The following is a 20,069-nucleotide window of genomic DNA, read 5'->3' as shown; positions in this document are numbered from 1 at the left end:
GGGGAAGAAAATATTGGGACACATGGGGAGTGGGGGGTGCCCGCCGGCTGAGCAAAAAAAAGCCGCGTCCTGCCGGATGAGCACAAAAAAAAAACAAAACAAAAAAACCCCAACACAGTGCTGCTGGCAGATATCAGGACAAAATGTCGGGACGGTCCTGATTTTATCGGGACATCTGGTCACCCTAATTCATTCATAGTATAGAGAATGTATTCAAAAATCTGCAAAAACTGCTCTTTGTACTCTCAGATTTCTCCATAAATTATCTCAAGTGTTTTGTCTCTAAACATTTTGAAAACAATACAACTAAAAATAAAACTGTCAGCTTGCTCACACATATGGTTTTGTGTGTGTGAGACCAACTGTTTTGGTTTGTCTGTTTCATTTAGGACTGAAAGTCTACTTGTGTACAATTAATTCCTGGGAATTTGTTGTGGTTTTTTAGCACATGTAAATGCAGTAAAATGAGAGCTGGAAAATGTAGATAATTTCCTGGTAAATAATAAACCCAAATAATAGCTTCTACTGCATTTTTGATGTTCCTGTGCCTATCTGACCTTGATCTGGTCCCCAATGGCACCTCTTGTGAACTGAGAGACTGCCTTTACTATCCTGTCTGTGAGCAGTAACCAGGCAGTCCCTCACTTCAATTAAATATAGCTTGAAGTTATACCACTCTGTGCTCGGATCCAGTTGACAGCTCACCAGCTAAACAGGGTCAGGCCGGTTCCACATTTGGAAAGGTGGTTTCCCATAGCTCCTTGGTTACAGGGATGGTGATGCTGATGACGCTCATTAAAAAAAAATACGTTCATTAAATTTGTGACTGAACTCCTTGGGGGAGAATTGTACATCCCCTGCTCTGTTTTACCCACATTCTACCATATATTTCATGTTATGGCAGTCTTGGATGATGACCCAGCAAATGTTGCTGTTCGTTTTAAGAACACTTTCACTGCAGATTTGACAAAACGCAAAGAAGGCACCAGTGTGAGATTTGTAAAGATAGCTACAGCACTCGACCCAAGATTTAAGAATCTGAAGTGCCTTCCAAAATCTGAGAGGGACAAGGTAGGGAGCATGCTTTCAGAAGTCTTAAAAGAGCAACAGTCCAATGCGGAAACTACAGAACCCAAACCACCAAAAAAGAAAATCAACCTTCTGCTGGTAGCATCTGACTCAGATAATGAAAATGAACATGCATTGATCTACACTGCTTTGGATTGTTATCGAGCAGAACCTGTCATCATCATGGATGCATGTCCTTTGGAATGGTGGTTGAAGCATGAAGGGACATATGAATCTTTAGCGCATCTGGCACATAAATATCTTGCAACGCTGGCTACAACAGTGCTATGAAAATGCCTGTTCTCACTTTCAGGTGAAATTGTAAACAAGAAGCAGGCAGCATTATCTCCTGCAAATTGTAACCAAACTTGTTTGTCTGAGCGATTGGCTGAACAAAAAGTAGGACTGAGTGGACTTGCAAGCTCTAAAATTTTACATTGTTTTATTTCTGAATGCAGTTTTTTGTACATAATTCTATATTAGTAAGTTCAACTTTCATAATAAAGAGATTGCTCTACAGTACTTGTATTAGGTGAATTGAAAAATACTATTTCTCTTGTCTTTTTACAGTCCATACACTTGTAATCAAAAATAAATATAAAGCGAGCACTGTACACTTTGTATTCTGTGTTGTAATTGAAATCAATATATTTGAAACTGTAGAAAACATTCAAAAATATTTAAATAAAAAGTATTCTATTATTAACAGTGTGATTAATCCTGATTAATTTTTTTGATCGTGCCATTAATCGCGATTAATTTTTTTAATCGCTTGACAGCCCTACTAGAAACTATCTTTTGTTAAAGGAAAGCTGAGACTCTGATGTAATCATAGGACTCTAAAAGCTGGGGCTGTAGGAATGGGCTTATAATGCCGGTGCCTTAACCCATCTTTGGCTGGTTATCTATGAAGTGGTGTTCTCTCTGCGCAAATCCTGAATTCAGAAAGTTTTGTGCTTCTGGAAGTGTCGTCTTTTGAAGATGATATAAAACTGGGTTCCCGCTCACTTGTGGTCTTTAAAGATTGATGGTACTTTTCGAATAAGTAGGGGTTTATTTTCTGCTAAACCAAAAAAATTCATTTGGATAATTACATTCAGTTGATATACTGTTCTTTATTTCTGGTTATAAACTGTTATGTAGTACTGATGTGTACTAATAAACATCTACCATATTTAATCCCAGAAATTTGCTGTATTTGTATTGTTAACATTAAAAAATGATTGACGTATCTCTTTTTAACAATGACTGGGAACTGTACTGAAATACCAAGATAAAGAATGAATAATTCCAGTGGTAGTTCCAACCCAAATGAAACCAGAATGTACCAGTACTTGAAATCACACAAAGGTTTGTTGTCTTGAGGTTTCCTCCAGCCAGATTTCCAAATCAAAGAGTTCAGATGCCTGTCAGAGAAGAATTCAAGCTTCTGGATCCTAATTGGAAGCTGAACCTGTAAATCTGTTAGGGTTAGAGAGATTTATTTCCTTATTAAAGCAATACCAGAACTGCTGTGATTTAACTTGATATTTGTACTGTCCTTTGTTATATACTCTAAATAGACGAGAGCAAGAGCAGGCAACCTCTAAAAGTTTATTTATTCCAGTTACTTCTAACTAACAATAAGGATTGTCCTTCAATCACATTAATATGATCAAAATGTATGATCTAGAGACATCTTCCCTGTTGCCTATTCCTTTACTAAGAGGCGACATCTCAGAGTTCAAATCAAGAAGAAACAATTTCCAGGAACTCCTGCAGACCACAGTTCAGCTCTCAGCAGTGGAGTACAGCATGGCAGTAGCTGTTAAAATGGGAGTAAGCAGTACAAGACTGAAGTGATCGGTACCTCAGAATCACTTCTCTTTCCTTACTATTTCCTTTACTTTTAGAATTTACTTCCTCCTCCCCTTCTAGTTCACTCTTTTGGTGTCTGAATATTGTTTTTTCTTTTCCAAGTTGAAACACAATTTAAAAAAAAAAAAAAAAGAAGTGTTTAAAATCCATGTCTGCTGAGGAAAAGCTCCTGATACCTGGGGCACTTTATGCTAAATATTGTTTCATTTAAACAGAATATTTCTCTGTACTAAGGAGGTTTCTGTTACTATATTTGTTGTTACTCTGATGCTGTGGGAAAGTGAACTTCCATTTGTATTACTGTGAAAATTACAATGGTGCTGTACTTTTTTGTTTTGTTGTGTCTGCACCTATTGCCCAGAATTGCTTTGGTTTAGAGACCGCAGGTCCCTTTCAAAAATATCCACTTTGTATTTTGTCGTAATAAAACTTGATTTTATTAAAGTTTTGACTGGTCTGCAATCTGAAAGAGAGAATAGAACCTAGTTGTTCATAGGCTTGTCAGTTAGGGGCTGACAATACACCTTCTAGAATCACGTAATACACCTACTTTGTACAGGTGTATCATTTCACATTTACATAGCACCTACTTTACACAACTGTTAAGGACTACACAAGGTGCAAGACTCAAGGCCTGGTCCACACTAACCCCCCACTTCGAACTAAGGTATGCAAATTCAGCTACGTTCGAAGTACCTTAGTTCGAACTTACCGCGGGTCCAGACGCGGCAGGCAGGCTCCCCCGTCGATGCCGCGTACTCCTCTCGCCGAGCTGGAGTACCGGCGTCGACGGCGAGCACTTCCGGGATCGATCCCAGAAGATCGATTGCTTACGGCTGGACCAGGAAGTAAGTGTAGACCTGCCCTTAGGCTCTATCTTGACAAAGTAAGTATGCAAAAATAATTAAAATTTAAATGTCTAGAAAATATTGTCAAAAGCATCCTTGTGAAACTCTTTAGACTATTATGTTCAATTAGATAATGATTTGCAAGATTCTTATTACAGTTTTACTAAAAATATATATTAATGTTATGTATTTTGCTTTTTCAGATCTATTATGTATAGAGTGGTTTTGAATGTTGTACAAGATGCAATTAAATAGTCCTGCTCAAGGAATTTACAATCTAAAAGGCAGACACAGACACAATAGAATGCACTGAAAAACACTAGTTATCAGTGAATCTACACTGAGGAGGTTAATGTATTTTTAAGTTTCAATTTTCCATGTATAGACAAGAATGGACATGTTTTATTTGGCTGGTAGTCATTTAACAAAATTCCTGTCACCTGCTTTTTTGATAAACATGATGCATCTTTAAGCAAACTGAGTGGTAAACTGAGCAATTCAATGACTAACAGTGATGAGGGACGTAATGACTTGTTCCTACTCCTGGATCACATCAGTAGGCTGAGTGAATCATTATGGGTTAAGCTCTTGGAATGTGTGGGAATTAAAGAGCTCATGAAATAGGGAGCCGGAAAATTTTTGGCACTTCTCAAAGGAAAAGGTGCAGTGCATGGCTTGAAAAAAAGCACAGAGCTGACAGAAACAGAACTAAGGACAGCTGTTCCATGCCTCATTTAATACACCTGGAAGAATTGTATGTATCCTAATAATTACTGATGGAAATGTATTCAGATGGGGATGGGAGAAAGCTCCTAGGTTAAAAGTGAGGTTGGAAGGCAAAGTTTCACTGCATCTAATGAGTGCAAGTCAAACTTTTAAAAGCAGCAATCAGCTGAAAATCTCTAACTGAAGCCAGCTTAGAATCTCTATTGATGGTGATTTTAATTGCCATAGACCGTCTCTGGGCTAGATTCAGTGCTGTGGCTCTCAGGAGGTGCAAGACAAAAGGCATGTCTCAAAAGGAGGGTAGCAAAGATGGCTTTATGCCACCTTTTTTTTGTCTCCCAGGTTCTGGGCTATCTGAGGTATTTACATGCCCCCCATTGCCATAGTATCTGAGAGCCTCACAATCTGTAATGTATTTACCCTCACAACACCCTGAGAGGTAGAGAAGTCCTGTGTTCTCCATTTTACAGATGGGGAATGCAGATGGAGAGAGACTATAGGCCAAGTTTTCAAAGGTATTTATTTAGGAATCTAAAGATGCAGAGGGATGCCTAGTGGGATTTTAAAAAGTGCCTAACCTGCTTAGGCACCTATCTGCATCTTTAGGCACCTAAATACATTTGAAAATCTGTCTGTGACTTACCCAAGGTCACATAGGGAGTTTGTGGCACAGCAGGGAACTGAGCTCAGGTTATTGCCCTAACCACTGGACTATCATTCCTCTCTGCCAGCTACCGGGGCTGGTCCAGCCCTCAGGATAAGTGAGAATAGCCACACAGGCTGCTCTTGCAGCAGCCTCTCTACAGCTACCAATGGGGTTTTCTGCAGGCCAGAATAACTGGATCATAGCACTCCTGCCCCTCACCCTCCCATCCTCAGCACATCCATATGACAAGGACTTCTCCCACTAGGGCCACTTTATGGCCCCAGCTTACCGCCAGAATGGCATATAGGGGCTGAAGCAGGGGACAGAATCTGGCCCACTTATTATAAGAAACCAAGTGACAATGACTTGGCACATAAAATCATCTACTCATTCCTTCTATACATAGGTATGTGTAACTTAAAAATACCTCAAAATATTACAGGCAAGGAAGAAGGCAGAGTTCTTAGAGGATTGTGACAATGAAACAGCTATTTAAATTATTGCTATTCAAAAGAAACAATGAGAGGGAACTTCTGGACTTAAGTGAGTTGTAGCTCATTTTTAAAATAAAAGAAACCTAGGCTCAGGGGGAAGATCTCAGCATGAACAACAGGTAGTCGTAATAGCCAGCTGGCTAACCAAAGAAATGCAAATCATGGCTCAGAAGAAGCTGGAAAGGCATAGAGAGCCAGGATGGATATGGACTGGGCAGCAGGGCTCCCTACATCTCAGCTTATCTCCCTGCCTCTCCAGGACTAAGGGTGAAGGAGGTCTATGTGCAGGGGTGAAAGTAGAAATAGGGACTTACTGGTACAGGGCTGGGTTGGGGCCGGCTCTGGCCCCCGGAAGGGGCGGGGTCTCGGGTGGAAGGGGCGGGGATGGGGGGGTCAGAGCCAGCTCCGGCCCGCTCTGTACCGGTAAGTGCCCGCCCCCTCCCCTGCCGGGGTAGCAGCAGCAGCCGGGGGCTCTGGCAGCAATTTAAAGGGCCCGGGGCTCAGCCACCGCTACCGCCCCGGGCCCTTTAAACCGCTGCCGGAGCCCCCGGCTGCTGCTGCTACCCCAGAGCTCTGGCAGCTATTTAAAGGGTCGGGGCTGTAGAGGCAGCGGGAGCCCCAGCCCTTTAAATAGTGCCCGCTTCTGGGAGCCCCAGGCCCTTTAATTGCCGCCTGGGGAAGCCGGGCCTCCCCGGTATGGCACACTGGCTCTTGCCGGTACCTCTGTCTATGTGAGAAGCAGAATAGAGGAAGTAGGAAGGCTGGCTAGACAGTGTCAGATAAGAGGAATAGAGGGTGGATATACATATATCCATTGGTTTTTCTTAGCTTACATGAAAAAGTTTGATGAATAAGAAGGATTCACTTTTTCCTAATCAACTATAACATTGGAAAAATATCTTGCATCTGGTATAGAATGATAACAGATGTGTGGACTTTTGGCTTCGTGGTGACTAAGGTTGTTTAGCAGGGTGAGAGGAAATGATTTAAATGAAAATCTCAATATAATCTTAGCTATGGAGTCTCTACTGCTGCTCCATCTACAAATATATTTTAGTATCGAAAGAGTCTTTTTTTATGTTAGATATATGTTATGCATTAGGGCTCTGATTCAGGAAAGCATCATGTTCAGGAAAGCACTTAGCACATGCTTAATTTTAAGCACATGCTTAAGTCTTTTCCTGAATCAGGGCCCTAATTACTAGTAATGCAAATGATGAGCAGGAAGGGCATGCCATATTGGTATCAACAAGATGACATTCCCCTTCTAACTGAATGACTCTCTGTTGAGGGAGAGACACACAAACACATTTTTTCTGGTTATTCATGCTTAAATAATATTAAAACAAGCTTGTATATTCAAGACATCCATAATACTGTATTAGCAAATTTAGCCAATGACCCATGTTATTTCTTTAATCCCAAATTGACTCCCAGTCTTATTCATTAGCAGGTTTAAATAAGCTTATGATTCAACATTTACAGAAAATATATTAGATAAGTTATAAGACCAGTTTCACAATTGTCTATATGGAATGCCTGCCTGGAAGCTGTGACTAGGAACAGAGATAGAGCATGTGAGCTCTAGCTGAAGTGAGGTTAGAAACATTTATCACATTTCAGATGTTCCAAACTAATAATAGTCTAGCACTGGTTTTCAGAGAGAGATATAGCTGTGCTTAGAAAGGGTGAGAGAGTCCTGTGTATAATTCCTGCAAATAAAAGCTATGGTTTCTTTCATTCTATTGCATTCATCACCCAGACAAAATTACTTCATATGTAGTACATATAATAATTTAGCAAATATAATGAAAACTGTTAGATATAGGTTGACTATAGAGCACCAAACCATTTGTATAGTCAGCAGTGTACTGTGGCTTACAGATGTGATTCCTATAATAGTAAGTGAGCTCATCCACAGTGTAGAAGATTATTCATTAGGGAGAGAATAATGTAAGTGATATGATCATTACATCACCTTTTCCTGTACATTATTCTCAATTCAGCTGACAGGGAAAACATCTCCCAGTTTTAAGTTACATCATTTTCAAATTTTGTAGAATAATGAGTCTAGATACAGACTGCTTTGAAACCACATAATTTTTTTTAAAGTTTCATTTGATAACTTTTAGACAATGAAAAGCTAACGCTACAATGTTGGACTGCCTTTATCTGTTTTCTTAGATAATTTCGTCACAGTATTACAGCAGACTTGGTTTTCCTTTAGCACCCTTTTCTTAACAACTGTCATTTTTATTCTCAGATGACCACTTTGAAGAAAACATTTGAGTTCTGTATAATGAAGACTAGTGGTTAAAGAGCTATATATTTTAAAAAGCACTGTGAAGGGATCACGCCTTTCAGATTAAAGTGAAATAGATCTTCACAGTAAGATATAAAAGGGGAAATAATACCATTTTCCATTTCTAGGAAAATCTGTTTGGATTACATCAAGTGCAGGTTTTATTATTTTAAAAGGTGTCTATGAGAATGGAGCCAATGAAGGAGAATAGGTGGTAGCTCATCTTTCCTTTCTCCCTGCTTTTAGAAATGGAAATTTACATCCCTATACTCAGGGATAGGAAGTAAAGCATCCATTAGGAGCACAAGAGGTTGATCACGATAAAGGGTGTGGCAGACCTGAAACCTCCATATAAAGAGGTAAATAATGTCAGGTAATGGATATCCCTCTGGTTTTCAGATTGCCTGGCGCTTCAATTTTTGATTTTGCTACTGTTTCTTCTATTCAGACCCCTAGTGCCCAGTGTACTAAGCACCTCTTAAAACTCCCATCAGAGCTGGAATCATTAACAACCTATTTTAAACACTTGTTGCCTATGGAAGGAGGGGTGTGTATACATAGATGTATATTCATGAAAACAGCTTAACTGTCAGAAGCTTTCACTAATTCTAAGTGCTGTGTTTATTTTGGGGTGCCCAACTAGAAATGTCTAGTGCCAGATTTTCAGAAGTTCGAAACTCAGCTCCCACTTAAACTTTTCATTTATTCAATATTTGGAAAAGAAATAACAAATCCAGGAGATTCATAAGCACAAACATTAAGCATGTTTGATGTAGACAGCTAAAAAAGAAAAGCCTTTACATTAACATGTTTAATATAACTGATAACCCTCTATTGCTCAACCTCATATATTTTTATCCTGTTATTTTCTTTTTCAGATAACTCAGGATTTAATTCTGCTGCTTGAACCTGTATGTCTATTTAGTACTTCTTTGAATGACCATTTATCATCATTAATATATATTTTTTAAATTACTCACTTTTTGGCTTATCATTGGAAAGTGAAATTAATCCAAATATTTAATTAAGGGAAACCATCACTAAATATTTGTCTTCTTTTTGTCTCCCTGGCTGTGTACTTATGTACCGGGTGTATTATCTTTTCCATCACCTCCAAAACTTTTGTGAACCAAGATGTTCTAGTAGATGGGGCCTTTTGGTTCTAGTACCATGCTGTTACTACCATGTGAACTGCTATCAGCCAGTGCAGTATCAACTCACTGTGCTATCTAACTGCCACAGCATCAGTAGGCAATCCACCAAACAGGACTAAGCGGTGATCCAAATTGTATGTGGATGTCAAGGTCTATCTATTTATTATCATATCACTAACCACAATTCCCAGTTGTATGGAATAGGCAGGTTTTTTTTTAATGCAGACAAAGTAGGCACTACTATACAATCACCCTTGATGACTATTGTCAGTTGTCTTTCAAGCTGTATATTAAATGGATGTAAGATACTCATTAACTGAAGGTATTATTACAGTGTACGAGGTTTATGACTAAAAAGAGTTGATACTGTCTAAATGAGAACCACTGGCCTATCATGTAAACCTACAAAGTACCAGTGGTAGGGACAAAAATAGAAAATATGGTGGGGAATGTTGTGAGTATAGGTGATTCATGAACTTCTCTCCTCCCTACAAAGAGATTTTTCCAACTACTGAGATAGATGGAGTGCCCCCCCCCCCCCAAAATCAAACAATTGGGATCCATTTTGTCAAATTAGAGCCTAGACTGAAACATATCATCCAGATCATGTATATTCCAAAAAATTTCTAGACATTTGTATTTATATAATAGACCAACAGTTAAAAATACAGGGCCAAATTCTATCCTTCAAAGCATCCAAAGAGAGAATTTAGCCCATGCCATTAAAAAATTGCTCATTCCTCATACTTTTATGAGCAGTAGTTTTATACATACTCTGACGTTATCAACGTATATAAGGAAATAAAAAAAACTTGCACCAAAATATCAATCCTATATGCTACATATCCCCACTATCCAGCATGAGAACAAAATTCAACACATTTCTTCACCTCCCTATGTTTTTAAAAGTTGTTTTGCAGTCCTGCTTGCTGGCTATATTTTGACACCCCAGAATTAATCAAATTGTGATTAAATGGCTTCTAGAATTCTCTGAAGGAACATACAGTCAGTCCACAAGAAATTAGATAAATCCATCTTTAATACAAATATAAAATGCAATTTTCAATTTCTTTTTTTATTAGTAGGACATACAATAGATTGACTAATGTGTAAAATCAATAGACACCAAGTGAGAACAAACAAAACATACAAAGTAGATTTATCATCCCATTTTAAAACTCTGACAGTTTAATTTAGAGGAATTTAAATCTGCGGTAGCATATAAACAAATAAAATATTAGTTTTCAAAGTGCACCAATACAATTACAGGGATGGCAGAAAGGCTGTGGTACAAAATATGCAGAACCTAATTTAAGATAAGATTGCAACACCAAGAAATACCAGGTGAGCTGGCAGGGCCCACCTTTGGGGCTCACCCTGAATTATGGGGGAGACGACCCTCTGCAGTGTCAGTGCTGATCAGCATTTCCCTTTTCACAAGAAAGTTTGATTTATACTTTGAAGGCTATCACTAGGATTGAAAGTTTGTCATTGGAATTTTTCCTTAAAAATTATTGGTTATTTACAGATCAGTCCCCCAAGGCTGTTTTTTGGAATCACAAAGCCACATTGCCATATGTCTTTGGGGGTTTTATTGGTGTGGGGAATTTGTAGGGAAGCTACAGTTAGGCTTGGTCTGGCAGCGTTAGGGCCATCGGTTATCTGAACTCTCAGCCCTGGTCTACACTACGTGGTTAGGTCGAATTTACACGCATTAGGTCGATTTTATAAGCAATGCGTCTACACAACCAACCCCGTTCTGTCGACCTAAAGGGCTCTTAAAAATCGATTGCTGTACTCCTCCCCGGCGAGGGGAGTAGCGCTAAAAATCGATCTTGCTGGGTCGAATTTGGGGTAATGCAGATGCAATTCGACGGTATTGGCCTCCGGGAGCTATCCCAGAGTGCTCCAATATGACCGCTCTGGACATCACTTTCAACTCCGATGCACTAGCCAGGTACCCAGGAAAAGCCCCGGGAAATTTTGAATTTCATTTCCTGTTTGGTCACTGTGGTGAGCTCAGCAGCACAGGTGACCATGCAGTCCCAGAATCGCAAACGAGCTCCAGCATGGACTGAACAGGAGACACTGGATCTGATTGCAGTATGGGGAGAAGAATCTGTGCAGGCCAAGCTCCGATCAAAAAGAAGAAATGATAATATATATGCCAAAATCGCACAAGACATGGTGGAGAGAGGCTACAACAGTGACACACAGCAGTGCCGCGTGAAAATTAAGGTGTTCAGGCAAGCCTACCAAAAGACAAAGGAGGCAAACGGTCGCTCCGGGTCAGAGCCCCATATGTGCCGCTTCTATGATCAGCTGCATGGCATTCCAGGGGGGGACCCTACCAGTACCCCACCACTGTCCGTGGACACCTGCAAGAGGGGAGTCTCACGCAACAGGGAGGAGGATTTTGTGGATGAGGAAGAGGAGGAGGAGGAGAATGTGCAGCAGGCAAGCGGAGAATCCGTTCTCCCTGGCATCCAGGATCTTTTCATCACCCTGAAGCCAATACCCTCTCAAGGTGGGTTCCCGGACCCTGAAGCCAGAGAAGGCACGTCTGGTGAGTGCACATTTGTAACTACAGTACAGGGATTAAAAGCAATAGTGTTTAATGTTTGATTTGCCCTGAAGACTTGGGATGCATTTGCGGCCAGTACAGTTACTGGAAAAGTGTGTTAACATGTCTGGGGATGGAGCGGGAATCCTCCAGGGACATCTCCATGAAGCTCTCCTGGAGGTACTCGGAAAGCCTTTGCAGAAGGTTTCTGAGGAGGGCTGCCTTATTTCGTCCTCCACGGCAGGACACTTTTCCACACCAAGCCAGTAGCAAGTGGTCTGGAATCATGCTGCGAAATGGTCCTGGGTTTTGATCGCATTCAAGCAAAAATCGGTCTATATCTTTCTGTGCTAGCCTCAGGAGAGTGATGTGATATTCATGGTCACCTGGTTGAAATAGGGGAATTTTTGTAAGGGAACAGTAAAAGGACCCCGTTCATGCTGGGCTGTTTGCGCTTGGCTAAAAGGGATCATCCCTGAGAATAGCCACGCGGTGGGGGGAGTGGTGAAGGGATCATCCCAAATAGCCACGCGGAGGGGTTGGGGGAGGTGTGTGCTGCACATCCATCCGAAAACCGCAGCCCCTCCTTTTAAATGGCAAACCCAACCGGCATTGCTTGCTATTGGAAAGGAGGGCACTGCAGTTTGAAACCATTCCCACATGTTATGAAGGCGGAAGAAGCCAAACCCGCATATCCTTTGGCTTACCATGGCTGTCTGGAAACCGAATTCTGTTGCCCGGCCATGTGTGAAGTGTCACCATACCGGCAGGCACTCAATATAAAAGGCAAAATGCGACCTTGTACCTAAAGCACATGTGCTGTCTGCTGTGAATTGCTTGATTCACTGTGAAAGTGTCCCTTTTGTTCTCAGAAATGTATCTTCTTAAATTCTATTCTCCCTTTTTATTCCCCTCCCCCCCGGCGGGGGAAAATATTTCTATGCTCCCCCTATCATCTCCGTCCCAGAGGTTATCGCAGATTAGAAGGCGAAAAAAACCGCACTCGCGAGGACATGTTTTCCGAGCTCATGCAGTCCTCTCACACTGATAGGGCACAGCTGAATGCATGGAGGCATACAGTGACAGAGGCCAGGAAAGCATACAGTGAGCGCGATGAGAAGAGGCAGGAGATGATGCTGAAGCTAATGGGGGAGCAAACGGACATGCTCAGGCGTCTGGTGGAGCTGCAGGAAAGCCAACAAGAGCACAGACCGCCGCTGCATCCACTGTATAATTGCCTGCCCTCCTCCCCAAGTTCCATATCCTCCTCACCCAGATGCCCAAGAATGCGGGGGGGCTCCAGGCACCCAGCCACTCCACTCCAGAGGATGGCCCAAGCAACAGAATGCTGTCATTCGAACAGTTTTGATTTGTAGTGTGGCTACAATAAGCAATGTGGCCTTGTCCTTCCCTCATCCCCCACCCCACCTGGGCTACCTTGTCAGTTATCTCACTTTTTTTTTAATTAATAAAGAAAGAATGCATGGTTTCAAAACAATAGTGACTTTATTTCCTTTGCCAACTGTGATCGAAGAGGGGAGGGTGGCTGGCTTACAGGGAATTAAAATCAACAAAGGGGGCGGGTTTGCATCAGGGAGAAACACACACAACTGTCACACCGTAGCCTGGCCAGTCATGAAACTGGTTTTCAAAGCCTCTCTGATGCGCAGCGCGCCTACCTGTGCTCTTCTAATCGCCCTGGTGTCTGGCTGCTCAAAATCGGACGCCAGGCAATTTGCCTCAACCTCCCACCCCACCACAAACTTTTCCCCCTTACTCTCACAGATATTAAGGAGTACACAGCAAGCAGCAATAACAATGGGAATATTGGTTGTGCTGAGGTCTAACCTAGTCAGCAAACAGCGCCAGCGAGCTTTTAAACGTCCAAAGACACATTCTACCACCATTCTGCACTTGCTCAGCCTATAGTTGAGCCGCTCCTTACTACTGTCCAGGCTGCCTGTGTATGGCTTCATGAGCCATGGGAGCAAGGGGTAGGCTGGGTCTCCAAGGATAACTATTGGCAGTTCAACATCCCCAACAGTAATTTTCTGGTCTGGGAAGTAAGTCCCTTCTTGCAGTTGTTCAAACAGCCCAGAGTTCCTAAAGAGGCGAGCGTCATGCACTTTTCCCGGCCATCCCACGTTGATGTCGATGAAACGTCCCTTGTGATCCACCAGTGCTTGCAGCACCATTAAGAAGTACCTCTTGCGGTTTACGTACTGGTTGGCAAGGTGGTCCGGTGCCAAGATAGGGATATGCGTTCCGTCTATCGCCTCACCACAGTTAGGGAACCCCATTGCAGCAAAGCCATCCACTATGACCTGCACATTTCCCAGAGTCGCTACCCTTGCTAGCAGAAGGTTAGTGATTGCCTTGGCTACTTGGATCACAGCAGTCCCCCCAGTAGATTTGTCTACTCCAAATTGATTCCCGACTGACCGGTAGCAGTCACGCGTTGCAAACTTCCACAGGGCTATTGCCACTCGCTTCTCAACTGTCAGGGCAGCTCTCATCTTGGTATTCCTGCGCTTCAGGGCAGGGGAAAGCAACTCACAGTCATATGGGTCAGGATTACAAAAGGCTATACTCCTGGTCAAATGGCAAAGATTAGTATCCACTCACTCCAATGGTTACTGTGACAGATAGGAAAACCTGAGGAAAGACACTGTGTATGAGAAAATTGTACCAATTTGTCTAAATTGGTTAAGAAACTGTTTTAAATAGGCGCAACTCTGTTGTTTGGCACACTTATTTCAATTTAAGAGTGTCATATCAATTTAGTTTAAGTTTTCAGCTTCAGGAATTTGGGCCTTTTAAAGCACCTAGATATACTGGATTGATCCACACATTAACCACTACAGTGGGCTACCATTTAAAACTAGGTTGGGAGCCTAGTTACATCTACAGTGCAGAGAGAATTTAAAACTGAAAATATTGTAAATAAAACAATAGCTTGCAAGGGTGGTTAACCAGTGGGTGATCCAACTACACGTCTACCCTGATATAACGCGGTCCTCAGGAGCCAAAAAATCTCACCATGTTATAGGTGAGACCGCGTTACATCAGGGTAGGGAGAGGAACCGCATTCACCGCTCCCCACCCCAGCTTCTCTTCCCCTTCCCCCCAGGCTTGCCATGCCAATCAGCTGTTTGGCCCAGCAAGCCTGGAAGGGGGGGGGGGGGGAGAAGTGGCGGCAGCGCGCTCAGGGGAGGAGGCGGAGATGAGCTGGAGCTGGGAATGGTTCCTCTGCGCCCCCACATTACTTGCTGCGGCCCTTCCTGCCCCCCCGCCCCAGCTCACCTCCGCTCCATCTCCTCCCACGAGCGCGCTGCAGCTCTGCTTTCCCCCTCCCTCCCAGACTTGCCGTGCCAATCAGCTGTTTTGCACGGCAAGCCTGGGAGGGAGGAGAAGCAGAGCTGAGCGGCATGCTCATGGGAGGAGGCGGAGGAAGAAGTGAGCTGAGGCGGGGGGGCCGCAGCAAGTAAGGGGGGGCGCAGAGGAACCGCTCCCCGCCCCAGCTCACCTCCACTCTGCCGCCTCCTCCTCCTCCCCCTCCCCCCACGAGCACGCCACTCAGCTCCGTTTCTCCTCCCTCCCAGGCTTGCCGCGCCAGTCAGCTGTTTTGCGCGGCAAGCCTGGGAGGGAGGGGGGAGAAGCGGCGCTGCGGCGCGCTCGTGGGAGGAGGCGGAGTGGAGGTGAGCTGGGGCGGGGGGGGGGCCCGAGGAGGGCCGCAGCAAGTAACGGGGGGAGGGGGAGCGCAGAGGAACCGCTTGCGGTAACACGAATTTGGATATAAAAAGGTAAAACAGCCCCGTCCCCCGGAGTGCTGCTTTACCGCGTTACATTTGAATTCGCGTTATATCAGACCACATTATATCGGGGTAGAGGTGTACTAAAGGAAATGATGGATTCACCATCTCTTGCGGTCTTCAAATCAAGGTTTTTACATATTCTATAGTAATACAAATAAATAATAAGACTGGGTGCCTTGCTGGAAGATATCAAAAACTATTGAACTCAATATAGGAGTAACTGGGGGAAATTTAATGGTCTGTGATATATAGGAAATTAAACTAGACGATCCAATGACTCCTTCTGGTCTTAAAATCTCTAATCTATAATAATAGATCTGTGTAAAATTTGACACTTCTGATTTTCAGTGGATTTAAGCATCCATTTATTTTGCTTATTTCCATCTGCATGGGTTTGCATCCCAGAGAGCCCCATATTATACTTTTTGGATTCTATCTAGCTAAGTGTTTGTAACATGTGCATCATTGTGGTATAAAAAATATTTAAGGCAAAACTTAGATACACATGTTATGTCTCATTTGGGATTGAAACCATGAAAAACCAAAGGGTTGGGGGGGAGCAGAGGTAATGCAGATTGAGGAAGAAGATATAAAGTTAATCATGGCATCTGTTGGGTCTTTCATAGGTCTTTCATGGTAAGAAGAATCTAAGCAGATGAATGCTACTTTTTGTCACAGAAATAAAAATAAACTAGATTACTGCTAACCCCATATGTCCAAAAATCATGAATCAGGTCCCAAAATAAACATAAAATTGGTGTAAAAATGATGACTGAAAAAATATTTGGCATTCTTTTCATTCATCTTTTGTTTTTATCCCTCCGGGTTCACATTTTCAAGCTTTTCTCCACAGCCACGAGAGCCAGAATCTTTCATTTAAAAAATAAAAGTAAGCTGAGATTCTCTTGTAATCACCTGATACCAGGATCCTGGCTTTAAGAAAAACATCAAAAATTTCGAGACTCACGATAAAAATCACAAGAGGTGACAACAGGGAAACTACTCACAAAAATATTTAAAAAAATAAATTGTTGGTCATCTTGATATCTGGGTTGAAATACATTGGTTACAAACATAGGATTCAATCATATAAATCGTCACTCGTGAGTAATGCCACTGAATTCTATGGACTTCAGGATTGGACCTATTATTTAAATAAAAAAGACTGTACTCAATCAGTCCCCTTTTGTCTGTTTAGTGTTTAATAATGTGTAGTAAGGCACTTATAGGGCTTCCTTTATTGTAGCAGCAGAGAACCTCCTAATCTTTAATGCATTTCTTGTTGTGACACCCTTGTCAGGTAGGGAAGTATTATTATCTCCATTTTATAGACAGGAAACTGAGGCACGGAGAGACTTAGTGACTTGTTCAAGATTCTAGCCTGGAACCCAGGGTCTCTGAGACGCTTTAGCCACTGGACCATCCTTCCTCCCTCATTCATTTAGTGAGCTGTACATACACACACACACACACACACACACACACACACACACACACCATTCTGACTAGTTATATCTATTTTGTTAGTTCAATAATAATATTAACAATAAAATTACTAGGAAACCAAATATTGATTTAAGCCCCAGCACAAAGATTTTCAGTTGCAACTGTACATTACAAATACTTGGATTAGAAATTGATTTGGGTGTGCACATTGCTTCCATACAGCCTGTCTCTTGACTTCCTTTCCAATTTGCCCACCTTCTTTTTGCCAGAGACTTAAAATGTTTCTTCCATTCCTCTGAGACAAAAGGCAGTGATCAGCATTAATTAGCCACCTGCACCCACAGCAGAAAACTAAAACTTGTTTGCCTTACATGGTTTGTTGAACCTCAGGGGACCCACCGCATGTGTTGTTTTAACACTTCAACTCCAGTTCCTCCAAGAGATGTTTAATACCTTATGCAATGTTTAGCACTATTAGGAGAAAAAGTCTCTTTTTCCTTGTGTACACAAGTAATAAGAAGGAGGATATGCTCTATGGATTCCATGGAAGAATGAATAAATACCCTCTTATTTCCCTTCTTTTTTTAAAAAACTTTTCCCTTTGATTTTCTCTTTTCCGATCGTCTATCTGCATTTATAATGCTAAGTGACATATATGCCATGAAGGTTTTTATTTACACCACTCTTCCTTCAACTGGAACTGTTGCCATGAAAATATGGGCCTTTTGCAGATAAAACTAATACTTAACATTTATGTAGCTTTTTCCCTCTTCAAAGAGCTTTACTTATGTTAATCGGATGTAAACACTGCACTTTATTTCCTATTAAAAACAATAAGAAATAATAAAACAAGTGTCCTTTTAAATCTTTAACAGTGACATTTAATCAAGTTCTTTATTGTCAAATAATACCTTTTTAATGAATAACTATCTAACAAAGCTTATTTGTTGGAATATTTATAAACATCATTTTTCACCTGGTTTGCCATTTCTCATTACTGCAGCAGGTTAAGAATGATAAAAAAAAAAAATTATTCTGCAGGGTTTCTCTCTTAAGGGCCTGATCCAAAACCCACGGAAGTCATTGAAAAGACTCCAATTGACTTCAACAGGCACTGGATCAGACCTGAAGTGCAACAATTTACTTGAATCTGGGGCAAAAGCTATAGACATAAAAACAAATTATTTGTGTATTACTGGATTACTGGAAGTGCAATTTATGATGTCAGTGTGACACTGGCAGACCAGGTGCCAGCTCCTGCCAAGGCTTTAGGCCTCAGCCAAACACTGACAAATTCATTGCTGGAACCCAGTCCAGCTCACCTGTGTGTTAGTATGGTTAAGATGGGTATTGAACTTATAACTATGTTTAGACTTTATGAAATGCTTGAAAGTTGCTACATGTATTAATCCTACTTATAATATCTGTAGCCCACGCTATAAGGTAATACTTAAGTGTTTGCTATATAGCTGTAAAATGAACTATGTAACTCACCAACCAAGGAAAAAAAAACATTACCTATACAAAATGCTAAATCCCTATGGACAGGTCTACACTATGGGGCTATGTCGACCTAAGTTACACAACTCTTGCCCATCGGGAAGGACTACCAAAACTAAATGGCCATTGTGGAACACCACAATACCAAGACTTTGCTACTCGCCCCTGCACACCTATGAAGAGGCTATGTGCAAAAGGGCTTGTCCCATAAGCTTGAATTCTAGAAGGAAATAAAGATAGTTGACACGAAAATTTTTCTTCTGTTTGCTATAAAGGACACCAACAGGACCAGAGCTATGAAACAGAAGCAGAGATCCCCAGGGTCAACACAAGTTAGCCCTAAAAGACATTCCGAGTTGACAGATTACTACAACTCGGTCACTTTTTAAACCATAGACTGTGACTCATTTGTGTATATATGTTTGCTAGCTGTAACCTTGTAATAGCTCTCATTTCTTTTTTCTAATTCAGTGGTTCTCAACCCACGGCCCAATTAGCACACAACTGCAGCTCAGCTGTGTGCTAAAGGCTGCTGGGCCCACGGGGTCGGGAGCGTGGGCTATCCCACCGCTTGGCGCAACTGGGGTCCGCTCCTGGCCCCACTCTGTGGAGGGTCTGTGGACGGGGCACTGGGCATAGGGGTCTGTGGAGGGTTTGAGGGAGGGGCGCTGTGGTTCTCAACATGCAACCCAGGTAACACATTGTGGGCTGCATAGCATCCCACAGTGATAAACAGGTTGAGAACTACTGTTCTAGTAAATAAATCTTTAGTTAGTTTATTAAGGGATTGACTACAAGCATCTTTGGTGAAAGATCTAAGGTACAAATTGACCTGGGGTAAATGACTGGTCTTTTGGGAGTGGTAGTAACCTGAATATTTTGTGATCTTTGTTGTATTGTAACCAACTATCACTAAGGGCTTGTCTACACTGGCAATTTACAGCGCTGCAACTTTCTCACTCAGGGGTGTGAAAAAACATCCCCCTGAGCGCAGCAAGTTTCAGCGCTGTAAAGCGCCAGTGTAGACAGTGCACCAGCGCTGGGAGCTACGCCTTTTGTGGAGGTGGTTTTTTTAAGAGCGCTGGGAGAACTCTCTCCCAGCGCTCTGCCGTGACCACACAAGGCACGTTAAAGCGCTGCTGCGGCAGCGCTTTAGCGTTGCCAGTATAGACTAGCCCTAAGTCCAGCTTGCCTAGGTGGCAAGATAGTCCCCTAATGCATTCCAGTCTGTCTGTGACTCTGTGGTAAGGCTGTTACAGTGCTTTAGGAGTTCACACTTGTTACTGCACTGGTGAAATCTAATTAAAGAACATACAATCAATCAGTGTGCGGTCTCTGCCCTGGTTTTTGACAGTCTGCCCTGAGGTTGGCACTCAGAGTCATGAAGCACTCCAGACAGCATGATAGCCAGAAAAATAATAATAGACAAAGACAGACTGCACAAGGCTTGAGCCAATTTTTTCCTCAAGTGATCTTAAAAATATATTCACAGAATGGGGAATACTCCAAGAACAGAGTCAGTCTTAGGCCTGGTCTACACTTACAAATTATGAGGAGTCCGGTGGCACCTTAAAGACTAACAGATTTATTTGGGAATAAGCTTTCGTGGGTAAACAACCCACTTCTTCAGATGCATGGAGTGAAAATTAC

At 42.1% G+C, this 20,069-nt stretch overlaps 1 protein-coding gene across 5 annotated transcripts in view; it reads right to left on the bottom strand.

The window, feature by feature from the left end:
• Positions 1 to 20,069, bottom strand: part of LOC135879283 (uncharacterized) — an 88,732-nt gene that overhangs the window by 52,860 nt on the left and 15,803 nt on the right. For 3 of the 5 annotated variants that reach the window (XM_065405206.1, XM_065405207.1, XM_065405209.1), the window contains one exon: positions 13,158 to 14,313. The exons of the other annotated variants lie outside the window; for them this stretch is intronic. In XM_065405206.1, coding sequence (XP_065261278.1) covers positions 13,272 to 14,174 — 903 coding nt within the window. In that variant the 5' untranslated portion in view covers positions 14,175 to 14,313 and the 3' untranslated portion in view covers positions 13,158 to 13,271. Of the gene's footprint in view, positions 1 to 13,157; positions 14,314 to 20,069 lie in introns of those variants that run through there. 5 annotated transcript variants of the gene reach the window in all.

This window comes from Emys orbicularis, chromosome 5 (assembly GCF_028017835.1).
Source record: "Emys orbicularis isolate rEmyOrb1 chromosome 5, rEmyOrb1.hap1, whole genome shotgun sequence".
NCBI lineage: Eukaryota > Metazoa > Chordata > Testudines > Emydidae > Emys > Emys orbicularis.
This window is presented reverse-complemented; position numbering and strand designations above follow the sequence as displayed.